At 41.5% G+C, this 14,368-nt stretch overlaps 2 protein-coding genes across 7 annotated transcripts in view; one reads left to right on the forward strand and one right to left on the reverse strand.

Moving 5' to 3' along the window:
- The window catches only part of Tmem116 (transmembrane protein 116), a 41,344-nt gene extending 35,900 nt beyond the window's left edge, over positions 1–5,444 (reverse strand). For 3 of the 6 annotated variants that reach the window (XM_071616942.1, XM_071616938.1, XM_071616933.1), the window contains exons 1-2: positions 4,727–4,976; positions 4,353–4,477 (exon numbers count right to left, since the gene is read on the reverse strand). In XM_071616942.1, the coding sequence (XP_071473043.1) occupies positions 4,353–4,477; positions 4,727–4,754 (153 nt within the window). In that variant the 5' untranslated portion in view covers positions 4,755–4,976. Of the gene's footprint in view, positions 1–70; positions 133–4,352; positions 4,478–4,726; positions 4,977–5,191; positions 5,332–5,362 lie in introns of those variants that run through there. The other 3 variants (XM_071616945.1, XM_027949208.2, XM_071616947.1) reach the window with 3 other exon arrangements.
- Positions 5,445–5,486: 42 nt separating this feature from the next.
- On the forward strand, positions 5,487–13,168 carry Erp29 (endoplasmic reticulum protein 29). The gene is made up of 3 exons (XM_027949110.3): positions 5,487–5,784; positions 10,039–10,177; positions 12,368–13,168. Exons 1-3 carry the CDS (start codon positions 5,641–5,643, stop codon positions 12,868–12,870), a joined length of 786 nt encoding a protein of 261 aa, XP_027804911.2. The 5' UTR covers positions 5,487–5,640; the 3' UTR covers positions 12,871–13,168.
- The last annotated feature ends 1,200 nt before the right edge of the window (positions 13,169–14,368 follow it).

A 14,368-nucleotide genomic window follows, 5' to 3' on the forward strand; every position in this document is an offset into this window, starting at 1 on the left:
TCAGTCAGGTTGCAATTCCCAAAGAAATGAACAAAAGCCACAACCCTGACCCAGCCGGGCTCCTCCTTACCTAGTCATGCACTGTACCTTGAGGGCAGCCAGCAAGGTGACAACAAGTGGAGAAAAGTCAGCCTGAAAGGCCAAAAATAGAAAGAGCAGGTGACAAGGAAATAAAGTTTTAAGAAGCATAAAGAACTGTAGAAGGGGTAAGTGGTAGGAGTTATTATTTATTTTATTAAAAGAAGCAGAATGAATCATAGTGAAAAGATAAATAGAGCTGTAAGAAGGAAATTAAATAGGAAAAGAAAGAAAGAGTAGAAGGGAGGTCTGCTTAAAACTTGCCCACTTATAGACAAGTCTTTGTGAGAAAGAGAAATTGCATAAAGTTTTAGTAATACCTGTGTAAAGTTAGGAAGATAGGAGGTTATTAATGTTGTCATATTTGATACTAACATCTTAAATATACTAGACCCCAATTTCCACCAGAAATATAATTGTATTATTACTCTATTCATTGAATGTACTTCATTGACGTTTAAAATATTAATGTCCTACAAAGCAATGTCACAGAAGATACAAAGATAAACAAGAGAAAGACCTAGCCTTCTAGGAGCTTATGATACACTAGGAAAAATGGCTTGAAGACCTAAAACTCAAATGATTTGCATATAGCAATAATATACACAGAATGGCATTTGAATATGGAAGGACCAATAAAATTCTAACAAGCAAAGATTGAGGTAGAGGACACAGGAAAAACACTGATGTAGCCATTTATCTTTAACTATCTTTGTGTATATTCTACAAATGTTTATTTTCTTTCTTTTTCCATTATTTTTTTGGGGAGTGGGGGAATGGTTCTGGGATTCAAATCCAGGGCCTTGTAATTGCTAAGCATATACTCTACCACTGAGATACACCCCAGGGCCCCAAATATTTCTTTTTTTTATTAATTTTTTTTAGTTGTAGACAGACACAATACCTTTATTTTATTTATTTGTTTTTATGAGGTACTAAGGATTGAACCCAGCGCTTCACACATGCTAGGCAAACACTCTACCAACTAAGCTATAACCCCAGTCCCCAAATATTTATTAATAACATAAATTAGATCTTTTGTATGGCTGGAGTAATTCAAATATTTATGCATATTAGATTAAGATTACAGTATAGGGTGCAGTGGCATACACCTGTAATCACAGTGGCTCAAGAGGCTGAAGCAGGAGGATCTGAGTTTAAAGCCAGCTCCAGAAATTTAGTGAGGCCCTCAGCAACTTGGTGAGACCTTATGTCAAAATAAGAAAATAAAATGGGCTGGGGATGTGGCTCCATGGTTGAGTGCCCTTGGGTTTAATTCCTGGTACCAAAAAAAAAAAAAGTGTAGTATGGAATGGAAGACTAGACATTATTAAGTGGAAAGTTTTAATAACTTTGCTTAAATTATTAGATAAACAAACATACTGACTTCTGGACTAGAAATTTCCAGCAAAAGGTCTTAGGGAGTGTTTTAAGGTCTCCAATCATATACCTATCTAATAAGGGTGAGGAGACTAATGACAGTCTCACCAACCAAGTGATAAGAAAATGATTTTGGACAAAAGACTCTTGTCTCAGTCAAGAACAAACCTCTAATTGTTCAGAGACTAGTTGTGACAAATTAGTCTGCAGTTATTGATGACAATCAATCTCAGAGAATTTTTCTTTTTGGTATCTCTTATAAAATGTCTATGACACCACTATACCAGGTTTACATACTTTATTTTTACTGCACTTTAAAATCTATAGAAAAATTGGCTAGATAGTACAGAATATTACTTCTTTAAATATTTCAAGTTTCCTATCCTAGAATCTTTCTATAGGCTGTTCTCCTTCCTAAATTGATTCATAAAAATCCGAATTTAAAGCTGGATGTGGTTGGCACACACCTGTTACCCCAGCTATTTGAGAGGCTTAAGGCAGGAGGATCACAAATTTGAGGCTTGCTTGAGCAACTCAGTGAGACTTTGTCTCAAAATAAAATAATACACAATAAACGGCTAGGGGTATAGCTCAGTGGGAAAGTACCTAGCAAGTGAAAATCCCTAGTACTAAAAGAAAATAAAATTTTGCAAAAAAATTAAATTCTCCAAAAAATAAAATTTTACAACTTTTTTTCAATTTTACATTTATTTACATAATTATTTAATGACTTGTCTCTTCACCTGAGTACAAATCCATAAGGGCTGAATCTAATTTATTGTTTCTGAGCTCAACTTAGACATATTCTTTTGTAGTATTTTCCATGAACTCCAATCCAAATTAATCTTCCTATCACATTCTTTCACATACCCTTCACTTTCCTTTATTATAAATTATTGTAATTTATAATGATATGTCTGTTTGTATGATTATTTTATGTTGGTGTCCTCTGTTAAACAGTAAGCTCCAAGAGGGCAGGGAGGATATCCTATTTTGCTCACCAGTGTAATCCTTACCCACAAGAGGATATAACACATGAAAGATATTGAGTAAATATTTGTTAAATGTTGAAATAATTCTTAGAGGAGCATAGTAACTGGAGAAAATCAAAATATAAAAAAGGCTGGGAATATGGCTCAGTAGTTAAGACCCCTGGGTTCAATCCCTCATAACACACACACACACACACACACAAAAAAAAAAAAAAACGAATACAATTACAATTTGTCAACTTGGGCCAAGGTAATCTAGAGTTGTCATGGCAGTGGGTATTGGAAAGTCTGATGTCAGTCAAAATCAAGAGGTAGACCTGAGTGGGACTCACTGGAAACTTCTCTGTGCAGGAGAGGCACATGGTCCCTCTCCTCTCTGACAGGATCCACTATCTCCCTTGAGAGTGTCCCCTTTCTCTTTTCCTATCCCTTCACAATAAACTCATGCCTGTTACTCTGAGTGATATGTCTCAAATATTTCTAACTTGATCGCAAGAACTGGTGCTTTACAGGAGGAGCCTTCACACTGCTTCAGTTTTCCAACTCCATGACACTACTACATGAAGCCTTCCTATTTTATTAACATGTATTAATTGTACATATTAATGGGATTCACCATGATACTTCCATACATGCATACAGCATTTAATGATCATATCTAAGCACCCTTCTTCCTTCTTTACCTCCCTCCCCAACACCTTTCGCAGTCTCTAATAATCACTATTCACTTTAAACAACTTAGTTCATAGCAGGTTTCTCCTCTTGTAATTTCTATCATTTGTCTTGGTAGCTCATTCTATTTACTACTTCAGTAGGCAAACTCAAAGCAGATTTTTCTGAACTTCTCCCAAACACATATACATATACAATGGATTTTTTCTATCAAAAACTTTATATCAATCAAACTTGTTGTATAAGATTACTTTGTTATCTCTGATGACTATTTTATACACACACATATTTACTGGATAAATACAATAGTTAATTATGGTGCTAAGCTCCTTATAATGCATCATATAATTTATTCTTTTATCCTAAATTTGTTCATCATAGCCTTATGAATTCTATCCTATGAGCATTTCTTAATTCCATCCTTACTTCTTCAACCCTATTTTTTTTTCCCCTTCTTTTTGGTGCTGGGGATCGAACCCAGGTCCTGGAGTATAATGAGCATTCACTCTACTTCTGAGCTACATCACCAACCCCAAACCCACTGTTAGGCCCTATTGTTAGACCTTATTTTCTCCCTGCTAGACTACTGCACCAGAATCTTAACTGGCCTCCCTACCTACAACATTTTCTTTCTTTTTAAATCTTTATTTATTTATTTTTAAGCAGCAAAGAGGTGTTTATTGTGAGCTAGCTCGGTCCTCCGCGCACACACAGCAATTTGTGACACTGAGAGGCTAATCTTTATTTTTATTTGTTTATTTTTATGTGGTGCTGGGGATCAAACCCAGGGTCTCACATCAAGGCAAGCACTCTACCACTGACCTACAACCCCAGCCCCAGTACTCTTTTTTCAATCCCTTTCCTTTGTTCCTGAGTGATGTTTTTAAAAACAAATCCGACAATACTCTCCAGGTCTTAGCTTCTGGTGGTTCCAAACCGCTTTACAATCTGCTCCAGTTTATCTTTATACACATTCACCTAGTTCCCCAACATGTCCTGGGCATGCTTTTCCCTTTTCTAGAAATATCCTGTTTTTCTTTGTCCCATGAATGCCTCCATGTCTTTTAAGATCCAACATAGAAGTCATTTCCTGCCTATAACATTCCCACAGTTCTAAGCAGGATTGTAAATTAGAATCTTTAAGATGGACAGTACTCCTATAAATCAGGATATTTAAGACACAAAGATTAAGAAAGATACAAGGTGGAGATAAAAGATTTTAATACTTACACGTTCTGGGGAATACACCACAGGCTTGGAGACCACATACACCATGGTCAGGAAATATAAAGGGAGAGAGGGTGCCGTCTGTGGATTAATACCATTTGTGGGGCTAAGGTATCCAAACAGATTTCCTGTGGAGAGTTTTAATTGGTGAGTTTAAAGCAAGAAGACATCAGTTTCAGGTTACACGTGACCAAAAAATGGTCACTATGCCATATCTGCACAGGGCATACTGGGTGTGAAGGTGAGCAAGGCCTGACAAGTGGGCTACCTCCAATTGTCCCCTTGGGAGGCAGACAGCAGAAGACAGAGATATTTGCATCGACCACACTGAGAACTAAGAGGAGGTGTAGAAATGGAAAGTGTCACAAGTGACTGACCTCTGCTTCTGGGACCAGAAAACGACATTCACGTTCAACATGGATGCCCAGATAACATAAAATGATGAGACCTCACTACACTTTCTCACTGTGCTTTCTCAATATGATAGTCTTACTTCGTGCCAGACCAGGTACTGGTTATATTATGATTCCTCAGCACACAACCCTGTCTCTTCATCTCTGCGCTGAATTCCACGGGCAAAACCGGAACCCGGCATAACTGCAGTGAGAAAGTAGGTGGACTGCAAAAGTTTTCAACCTGGAACCCAGGACATAGATGGAGAGATATTTGTCAAACAGTAAAGCCTGTTTGACAGGACTCCAGCGCCTGCCAGCCCGGCTCAACCCGGCTCAACCCGGCCTGGGTGGCCAGCAGCGCGTCGGCCCAGATCAACAAACGGCTGTCTGACCGCCTGGCCCGCCAACAGGAGACGGTAGCGGGTCCTAACCGACTTCCTGACGGACCTAAGATAGCAAGATATGATGGCTGGCCTTGTCTTCGAAGGGAAGTTAGGACCGCAAAGAAATTGCGGAAACTTCGTCACGCACGCGCTTCGCGCCTCTGCCTACGCGAAGAGTCGACCCGCGGTGGGCCTCGCAGAGTGCGCGTGCGCGGCGGTCCCAATTTTCCCGCACCTTCTCTCACGTGACTTCACTTTCCAGGGGCCGGCGCAAGTTTCGCCGAGTGCGCGTGCGCGGCGGTCCCCCTTTTTTTTTTTTTTTGCTTTTCCTTCCACACAACACGTATCCTCACTAGACTTCGCCCCTCGGACGACCCCTTCCTCTCGCCGTAGGCCGGCGTGACCCGCCCCGAGTGTCCTCTTGCGCGCGCTCGGGCCAGCCCTCCAAGTCACGTGGCTTCTGTAGTTTTCCCCACCCAGCTCTTCAACCTCTGACTCTCACAATCTGGCGTTATGGCTGCCGCCGTGCCTTGTGCCGCTTCTCTCTCCCCGCTTCTTCCCTTTCTCCTGAGCCTCCTGCTCCTCTCCACTCCGCACGGCACCAGCGGCCTGCACACTAAAGGCGCCCTTCCCCTGGATACAATCACTTTCTACAAGGTAACGGGGTCGGGGGATTTTGCGCACAGGTGCAGCCAGAGTGCCCAGGGGAGCGCGAGCCGGTGGGGAACGTTGAGCACCGAAGGCTGGCGGAAAGCGGTCTTGTAGCAACGATCCGAGGGCTTCCTACCATGCTATGGCCTGGTGGAGTCTTGGACGGGCTTACCATGACCACGGGCACACACGCCCCGGGGTCCCGGCTCACCCTTGCCTTTGCATCATTTATTTATATTTGTTTCTGCTTTTGTAAAAGAGCTGCAAAGATGCAGCCAAGGTAACGAGATGCTCCTTTAGGGAGAGAGGACAGTGCCAGGGGAGATCCAGTCCTCGAGTCCTAAGTAGGAGATGAGGGCGGGGCGAAGTCGGTGCTACCTGGTTTCCAACTGGGGGTGGGGGTGGTAGGAAGAACTCGGCACGTTAGTATGCGTATCTGTGCCCCTCCTGAGTATGAATTGTTGGCTTGTCAATATGCAAAGTATGTTCAGATATTACGCCTCTCCCAGAAAAGTGCTGACGTTAAGAATAAGCTACACGCTGGAATTGTAGCTCAGTGGGAGAACGCTTGCCTAGTACGTTTGAGGTACTAAGTTCGATTTTCAGCACCACATAAAAATAAATGAAGGCATTGTGTCCATCTACAACGAAAACATAAATAAATAAAAGCGAATACGCTACAGTTTAGCCAAACTATAGGAAATATCTCTGGAAGAAAAATGAATAAAATCGGGTCAAAGCATGGAAGAATTTGCCACTACCCCTCCCTGCCACCCTTTACAAAATGTGGGAATCCTGGCCTAGGTAAACGGACCCTGGAAACATTGAAGGCATAGTGCAACACCACAGTCCCACTCTTCTTCTCCTGTACCTGTCTTTTAACTTCTATGGCAAGCTAAATGTTGAGAGAGAGGCAGTCGTCTTATTTTCTTATTTTGTACCCTTGCAGGGAAGTGAAACCAAGAAATGGAACTCTAAATGTGTCTGTATCAAGTGGTTGAACTTGTCTGTTTTTTTTTTTTTTTTTTCCTTCTTCTTTTGTAGTTATGGATGGACAACATGTTTTTGTTTATTTATTTTTTTGGTGCTAAGGATCCAACCCAGTGCCCAACAGGTGCCAAGCAACCAGGGGCTCCACCATTGAGCTAAGCCTCAGCCCCTTCTGTTTTCAAAAGGGTTGAGAGGACCTAGAGTGGACTTCACACTTGTAGCTCATTGAAGGCAAAGTTCCAAGAATTTAAAAGCATTGGTATGGCTGGTTGGTTGGTTGTGGGCACCCCACAGCACCTATGCTCTTTGGTCCTTTACTGGCAAAGTGATGCACCTACCTCTTCCCAATACATGGAAGTTGGGTTACATCACAGATCTAGTGTGACTCAGAGCAGCTTTGTACATTAAGGTTAATAATATCTCCTTATAAATGAGTGCTGTGTCACCTTTACCATTGCCACCCTGGTCTAGGCTGTTCTTGGGTACACTTCCTCCTGTCCTCCATGCTTCCACATTGAGACATCACACTAGGAGATCTGTTCTTGCTTCCCTTTCCTATTTCCTAACAATTTTCCCTAGTCCTCTGTGCTCCAACCGTACAGGCCTGCCTTCTATCCCTTGAATATTCCTAGCTCATCACTGCTTTCATGTATTTGAGGTTTCCCTGTGAGTGGAGTAGTTTTTGCCCAATCTTTGAAAGACATGCTCCTTATTGTTTAGGCTTAAATGTTACCTCCTCAGAACCCTTCCTTGATTTCTCCCACCCCCAGGCTTAAGTACCAGTCATATTCCCCTGTTATTGTTTTTCTGAAGTGCATTCATTGCTGATTTTGTTCCTTGTCAGTTTTACCATCTGTCTCTCACATCATATTCTTTATTTCCAATTATCTGCACAGCATATTACATAGAAGGTGCTTAATAAATAATTGATTGCATGAATAAATGTTTTCTCCAGTCTTTTTCCAACTCTCACCCTCTTCCATCACCGCTGGATACAATGGGAATTTCTTAGTGTTTTTTTTCCAGCAACCTTGTTCAACATGCTATGCTTTTTAATGATTTCTAACATTTTTGTTCCTTTCTCTTCGCCATCACTAGAATGTTAACTTCATTTGATAAAGACCCACTCCGTTTTGTTCTTTGTAGTGTTCACTTAGAACAGTGCGTAGTTCATGATGGGCCCTTAGCAACTTTTAATTCAATGAACAAATGAATGAATAAAGAATTTATCTCTAATTTGAAGAAGGAAGTTGTCTGATTATGGGTACAGTAGAACTGATCCCCAGAGTTCTAAAGTAATTAACAGATACAGACTGCATAAAATAACAAACAATTCTTTATGCAAATATTTGCCATTCAAAACCATTCCATCTTACCTAGTAGCCAAGAATGGTGAAAATAAAAGTCCTGAATTCTGTTTCAATATTAAACCACTATATAATTATTAATGTATTACATAATACAAGTGTAAGTCCCTTGAAGATAGGGATTGTATATCATGCTTTTAACCCCTCCACCCCCCACCCCCCACCCCCATACCCCGGCCTTGAACATGTAGCATCTGCTATTAAAGTTCTGTTCATTTAACATGTTTTAAAAGCATTTGCTGCATGCAGGTATGTGGGATCTTAGGGTCAGGCAAGGTCCTTATTTTAATATACAGTCTACCGGAGAGAACAGAAAACAAGCAAAGAACGATTTTAGAGAATAGTCAATGTATGAAGAAATGCATCAGAGTATCGTAGGAATGAAGCAATCTTAGATGGTTGAGGAGTCCTCTTCATTATTAATGAAGGGACCTTTTGAATTGAACCTTCAATGTAAAGAGACAAGCTGAGCCAGGGAAAGGGTTCCAGCCAGGAAACAACAAATACAAAGGCTGCAAGAGGGGGCAAGTGTAGTGTGTTGAACTGAAACAGGGCCACTTGGACCGGAGGGATGTGATCTGATTTATATTTTAAATCTTCCTTGTCTTTAGGCCCTCAGAGCTCAGACTTTATGGCGTCAGTGGCCACTTAAAGATGACCTGTTCTGGTGGTTTCTCCTCCTTTATGTCCCTAGGCACTGTTAAATATTCTTAAAAACCTAAAGTCGAGTAGACATCAGTACACAGTAAGGGACACACACAAGCAAAAACATTTGAGTTCTCTGATGCATCTGAAATTTTGTGAACTTGATAGAATTATGAACAGTGATTTCCTGTGATGAAAATCTTGAGAATAGAGATCACTGAATTAGAAAAGCAAAGGGGTGTGAGAGGAGGGGAAGGCAACATTACTGACCAAAGTCAGCTTATTTATTTGTACATTGGAAGAAACCATCAAAAAGAAGCCCTTGGCTTAACTATATGACCCCTTCAGTTCCACTTCTAGGTGAATCCAAAAGAATTTAATAATGGGTGTTCAAACAAAAACATGTACACATCTTCAGACTATTCACAGTAATAGCCAAAAGGTAGAAACAACCCAAACATCTTTCAAAGAATAGTTTGTTTGGCCAGAAATATGAATAAAGCACTGATCACATGCTACCACATGGAAAACCATAAGAACATTATGCTAAGGCAAGTAAGCCAGACATAAGAGACTATGAATTTTATTATTCCATCATATTAGACAAATCCAAGGAGACAGCTGGGGCAAGGAAGAAGATGGGGAGGGACATCTTAATGGATACAGGGTTTCCTTTGTGGGAGATAAAAATGTTCTGGAACTAGGTAGTCATGGTGGTTACATAATATTATTAGTACACTAAGTCCCACTGGATTGTACACTTTAAAATGATGAGTTTTATTTGCTTTTAAAATTAAAATCTTGTTCTTCACAGTTAAAGAACCAGAGATCTAGCCAAAGCATTCTTTGTGGTGTCAACTCCTTTTTAGATTTTTTTTTTGGTCAGATTTCTGGTTCAGTATTAAGAAAGGCTTCCTCAGATGATGGGCATGATAGGATATGATGATGAATTGCATGCTAAGGGTCTCTTTGGCCTACTGAAAGGAACACTGGAGTGGGGGGCCTTAGCTTTATTCTAGATTGAGTCATATGTTTCTCTTATTAATGTGAACACATACCTAATGAGATGCCCAGTACATAGCAGGCATGTTTAATGAATGGTGGGGGGCAATAAACAAACATTACATTGTTAAGAGCTGGTATTGGTATCCTTTGTGGGCTTGTTTCCACTGTTTTTTAAACAGGGGCCCCTTGGGAAGGGGAATTCACCCCACATGTCCCTGGAACACCCCACTTGCTCAGCTCTATGCGCCCTCAGGTCATTCCCAAAAGCAAGTTTGTCTTGGTGAAGTTCGACACCCAGTACCCCTACGGTGAGAAGCAGGATGAGTTCAAGCGTCTGGCTGAAAACTCGGCTTCCAGCGATGATCTCTTGGTGGCAGAGGTGGGGATCTCAGGTATGTATAAGTCCAAGACAACTGGGAAGGGCTGAGGGGGAGGAAGTTAGCTATTATTGCCCTATTTGGAGGGGGAATACTTGGTGCCTTTTTATCTAAACTACACACAAAGGATAAATGGGTTTTATTCTTGAGGAATCTGGTACTCATAGCAAGCTTGGTCTAAGATGATTTCTGGAACCTGGGAACCTCATGTCAGGCTTGAAGTTGCCTGAAGAGAAGGGACCCCCTCTTCCCTTACCCTTCACCCATCTGACATTCCACTTTGAGAACTTTGAGCTTTCCTTGCAGGGGGTGGTTAGGGGTTCCATGCCTTCTAGGGGACAGCATGATCAGATCTTTTCTGCCGTCATTTAATTTTTTTACCAAAGTTGTTGGGTTTTGGCTTTAGCTCAGATACATTACTGGTGCCACCACTGATCCAAGGGTCACTTAACCACAGTGTCAACATAATAATAATACGTCGCCAGTGTTTATTGGTTTGCGGCCTGTAAAGATCTACACAGAGTTTTAAGCTCCACTTGAGTCCTGCTTGAAAAGCAAGAGGTACTGTCTCCATATTATACTTAAAAAACCAAAGCTCAGAGCTTACATGACTTTCTAGGCGATGGGGTATGGAGTTGCTGAGCCAGAATTCCACCTAAGTACCTAAGTATTTGGCTTAAGTACATCTAAGTGCAGCATACTCTGAGCTAGGATGCCTCCATTCCCCAGTGAACTGGGAATTTGATGTCAGTAGAGATAGCTGGCTCACCTGTCCAGAGGAGTCAGTCAGTTTTGACTCAACTCCAAATCAGTTCCCTTGGGGTTTTTTGAATAGCATTGACAATGACTTGCATTCATCATGTTTTTCAGACCACTGTGCTAAAGGTTTTACATGTATTTTACCCTTGTGACTTGTGGTACTATTACCCCCAATTTTTCAAGTTAAATTGATGCTCAGGGAACCTCACTCAAGTAAATAGAGCTGTTAACTAGGATTGGCACTCCAGGCTGTTAACTCCACTGTTAACCCAGAAATAGTTGGTCTCAGCCATTTCTTCTTGCCAAGGGTCAAAAATCAGTTGTCACAATCAGCCCTTGGGACTACTACTACTTTTTAGGAAGAATGTTGCAGATACTGCTGGCAGCTACTGCAGAGTAAGCACTGAACTCTGATTGGATCTCATATACATAGTGCCTCATTGAACCTCCCAGCAGCCCTCATGTAGCAGGGACTGCTTTCATCACCTACCACACACACACCTCTTTCTCGCTCAACTCCAGCCAACCTGACCTTGGTAATTTTTTTTTCTTAACAGTACTGGGGCTGGGCATGGAACTCAGGATCTTGCACATACTAGACAAGTGTGCTACCCACTTGGCTACACCTGAGTCCTTGGCCTTAAATATTCTCAGCTCAGTCCTGGCACAGAGCTTTTGTCTTGTGCAGAGCTCTTGAACTAGAGGTACTTTCTTCCTGAAGCACTCTTCCCCGATATTTATGTGGCTGGCTCCATGCCACTTAGGCCCCTCAGCTTATGTCATCTCCACAGGGTAGTCTTCACTGACAACCTGAAGTGGGCTTTCTTACCCACTCTGTCATATCACACTGTTTATTTTCATCAGTGGAACTAATCATTTATGGTCACTGTATACTGTCATCCTTCTTGCCGTTAGAATATAAACTTCTTGCCAGGTGTGGTGACACACACCTATAATCCCAGCAATATAGGAGGCTGAGGTAGGAAAATGGCAAGTTTGAGGCCAGCATCAACAAGCAAGGCCCTAAACAATTTAGCAAGACCCTGTCTCAGAGTGAAATAGGAGTGTAGCTAAGTGGTTAAGCACACCTGGGCTCAAATCCCAGTAACACCCCATTCCCACCCCCAGAAAAAAATTAAAGCCCCTTGAGGTCTGAGAACTTGATACTGTGAATCACAATTAGGTCCTTAGCACCTCAAACAGCATCACGTAGTAGACATGAAGAATTTTTACTTTTCAAATGAAGACAGTTCAGAGCAATTAAATGATTTGACAGCAGCCACATGGCTAGGAAATGGCAGAGGAAGAATTCAAACCAAGGTCAATATAGATAAACCTCACTTTGAACCATTACACAGCCAAGGTGATTCTTCTTCTCCACTCAGGCCGTGTAGTGATATCCTGCACTGAGTTGTTGTCTTATTCATCTCTGGTTTCTGTTCACAGATTATGGTGACAAGCTGAACATGGAACTGGGTGAGAAATACAAGCTGGACAAAGAGAACTACCCAGTCTTCTTCCTCTTCCGAGACGGGGACTTTGAGAACCCAGTCCCATATAGTGGGGTAGTTAAGGTTGGAGCCATCCAGCGCTGGCTAAAGGGACAAGGAGTCTACCTGGGTATGCCTGGCTGCCTGCCTGTGTATGACGCCCTGGCAGGGGAATTCATCAGGGCCTCTAGTGTAGAGGCCCGTAAGGCCCTCTTGAAGCAGGGGCAGGACAACCTCTTGAGTGTGAAGGAGACTGAAAAGAAGTGGGCCAAGCAGTATCTGAAGGTCATGGGGAAGGTCTTAGATCAAGGTGAGGACTTCCCAGCATCAGAGATGACCCGGATCACCAAGCTGATTGAGAAGAACAAGATGAGTGATGGGAAGAAGGAGGAGCTCCAAAAGAGCTTAAACATCCTGACTGCCTTCCAGAAGAAGGAGTTTGAGAAGGAGGAGCTGTGAAAAGGCACTGGGGTTTCCAGGGTTTGCTGGGGGTGGGAAGGGGAGAGTTACCCTCTGGCCATGAAACCCTTGTAAAGAGGGTGTTGGAAATCTGAGCCCTGACTATTCCTGGACATGGATGCTGATGTGCCCATGCCTGGGAAGTCTCTAGAGCCAGCCTGGGGATAGCTGGAACGTTTACTTGGCTAATGAAGTGCCCCCCTCAGAAGGAACTGGTGCTATAAAGGAGGGTACTGCCCAGGTCCTTGACAAATGTAATTCTGGCCCAATTAAAGTTCAGTGCTTTTGATTAAGTGGACCTGAAGCCATTCAGTTTGTTTTTTCACATTATATTCTGGCCTATAACTTGCTTGCTTCTGCTTCTCAATTCTTTTTTGAATCTAAGCTGGTATGGACTCCACTCTACCAGGGAAACAGATTATCCTGATAAAACTGATCCCAGCTTAAGGTAAAAGCTTTATTTTTCACTGATGTCCAGGCTATTATGAATTAACTGGATAATGAAATGTGTCACCCATGTTCTTAGTCCTTACAACTCAACAGTAGCACCATTTAATCAACATTGCACAGTGATGCTCTGTGAGATGTATAGCAAATTCTTAATTTTACTGACAGTGTTTTTAGTTTAGAAAACAAAATGATAGAATTTAGTCCTGTTTGAAAGTTTTAAAAATTGTTTTCATGCTCAATCACTTTGTCAGTTACTCAGTAAATACCAACTTTTAGAGTAAGTACACAAATGGCAGACAAGGAAGACTATAAAAACCCAAAAGCATCCTCAGGCCCCGAATGTGGCCTAATCTTGATTGTTGGTATGCCACTGGGTGGGTTCAGGCTAGCTATTTATAAAGCCAGAGTGAACTAGATAATCATATATCAGAGGGCTTTTGTACTTAGCATCTAATAAATTAATATTATGACTGAAGGCTACATGGAGTGGCTTCCTAGAATCAAACTGTGTACAATTTTAAGGGAATTTCTTGATAATCTGAAGCAGACACTATATCCAACTTGAAGAATTTTGTTTTAAGAAACTTGTAAATTCCCTAAATGGTGCCAAAAATGATTTTAATTTTAAAATAGTTCTTGGTAATTGGTGCCACAAAAAGTACTGGTGTGATCACATTAGGAGAGATTATTCATACAGAAATAAGAAACTGGGAATTTGTGGCCATCAAGAATAAGAATGAGATGGTATGGAGAATAGCTTTTAGCTATTTATTGGGGACCCATGTTTCCTGGGCTATAATGTGGACACTGTAGGTTGCAGAAAAGCTCTGTCCCTCAAGCAAACTGTAGTAGGAACTCCACAATTTGTATGGGATTTCGACTCATGGTAGCTTACCCTGCAATTTTAACTGAAATTTGTACCTGCATTAAGGCAATAGCATCCAAAAACAAGGGGAATATTAAAAAAATATAAATCCAAGCCAAACTTCTAGGAAAAGCAAAGGATGGCAGTTAGTTAGGTATAGGCACATACCTGCTTTTAGTAAAA

Source organism: Marmota flaviventris, chromosome 1, assembly GCF_047511675.1.
Source record: "Marmota flaviventris isolate mMarFla1 chromosome 1, mMarFla1.hap1, whole genome shotgun sequence".
NCBI classification, from domain to species: Eukaryota; Metazoa; Chordata; class Mammalia; order Rodentia; family Sciuridae; genus Marmota; species Marmota flaviventris.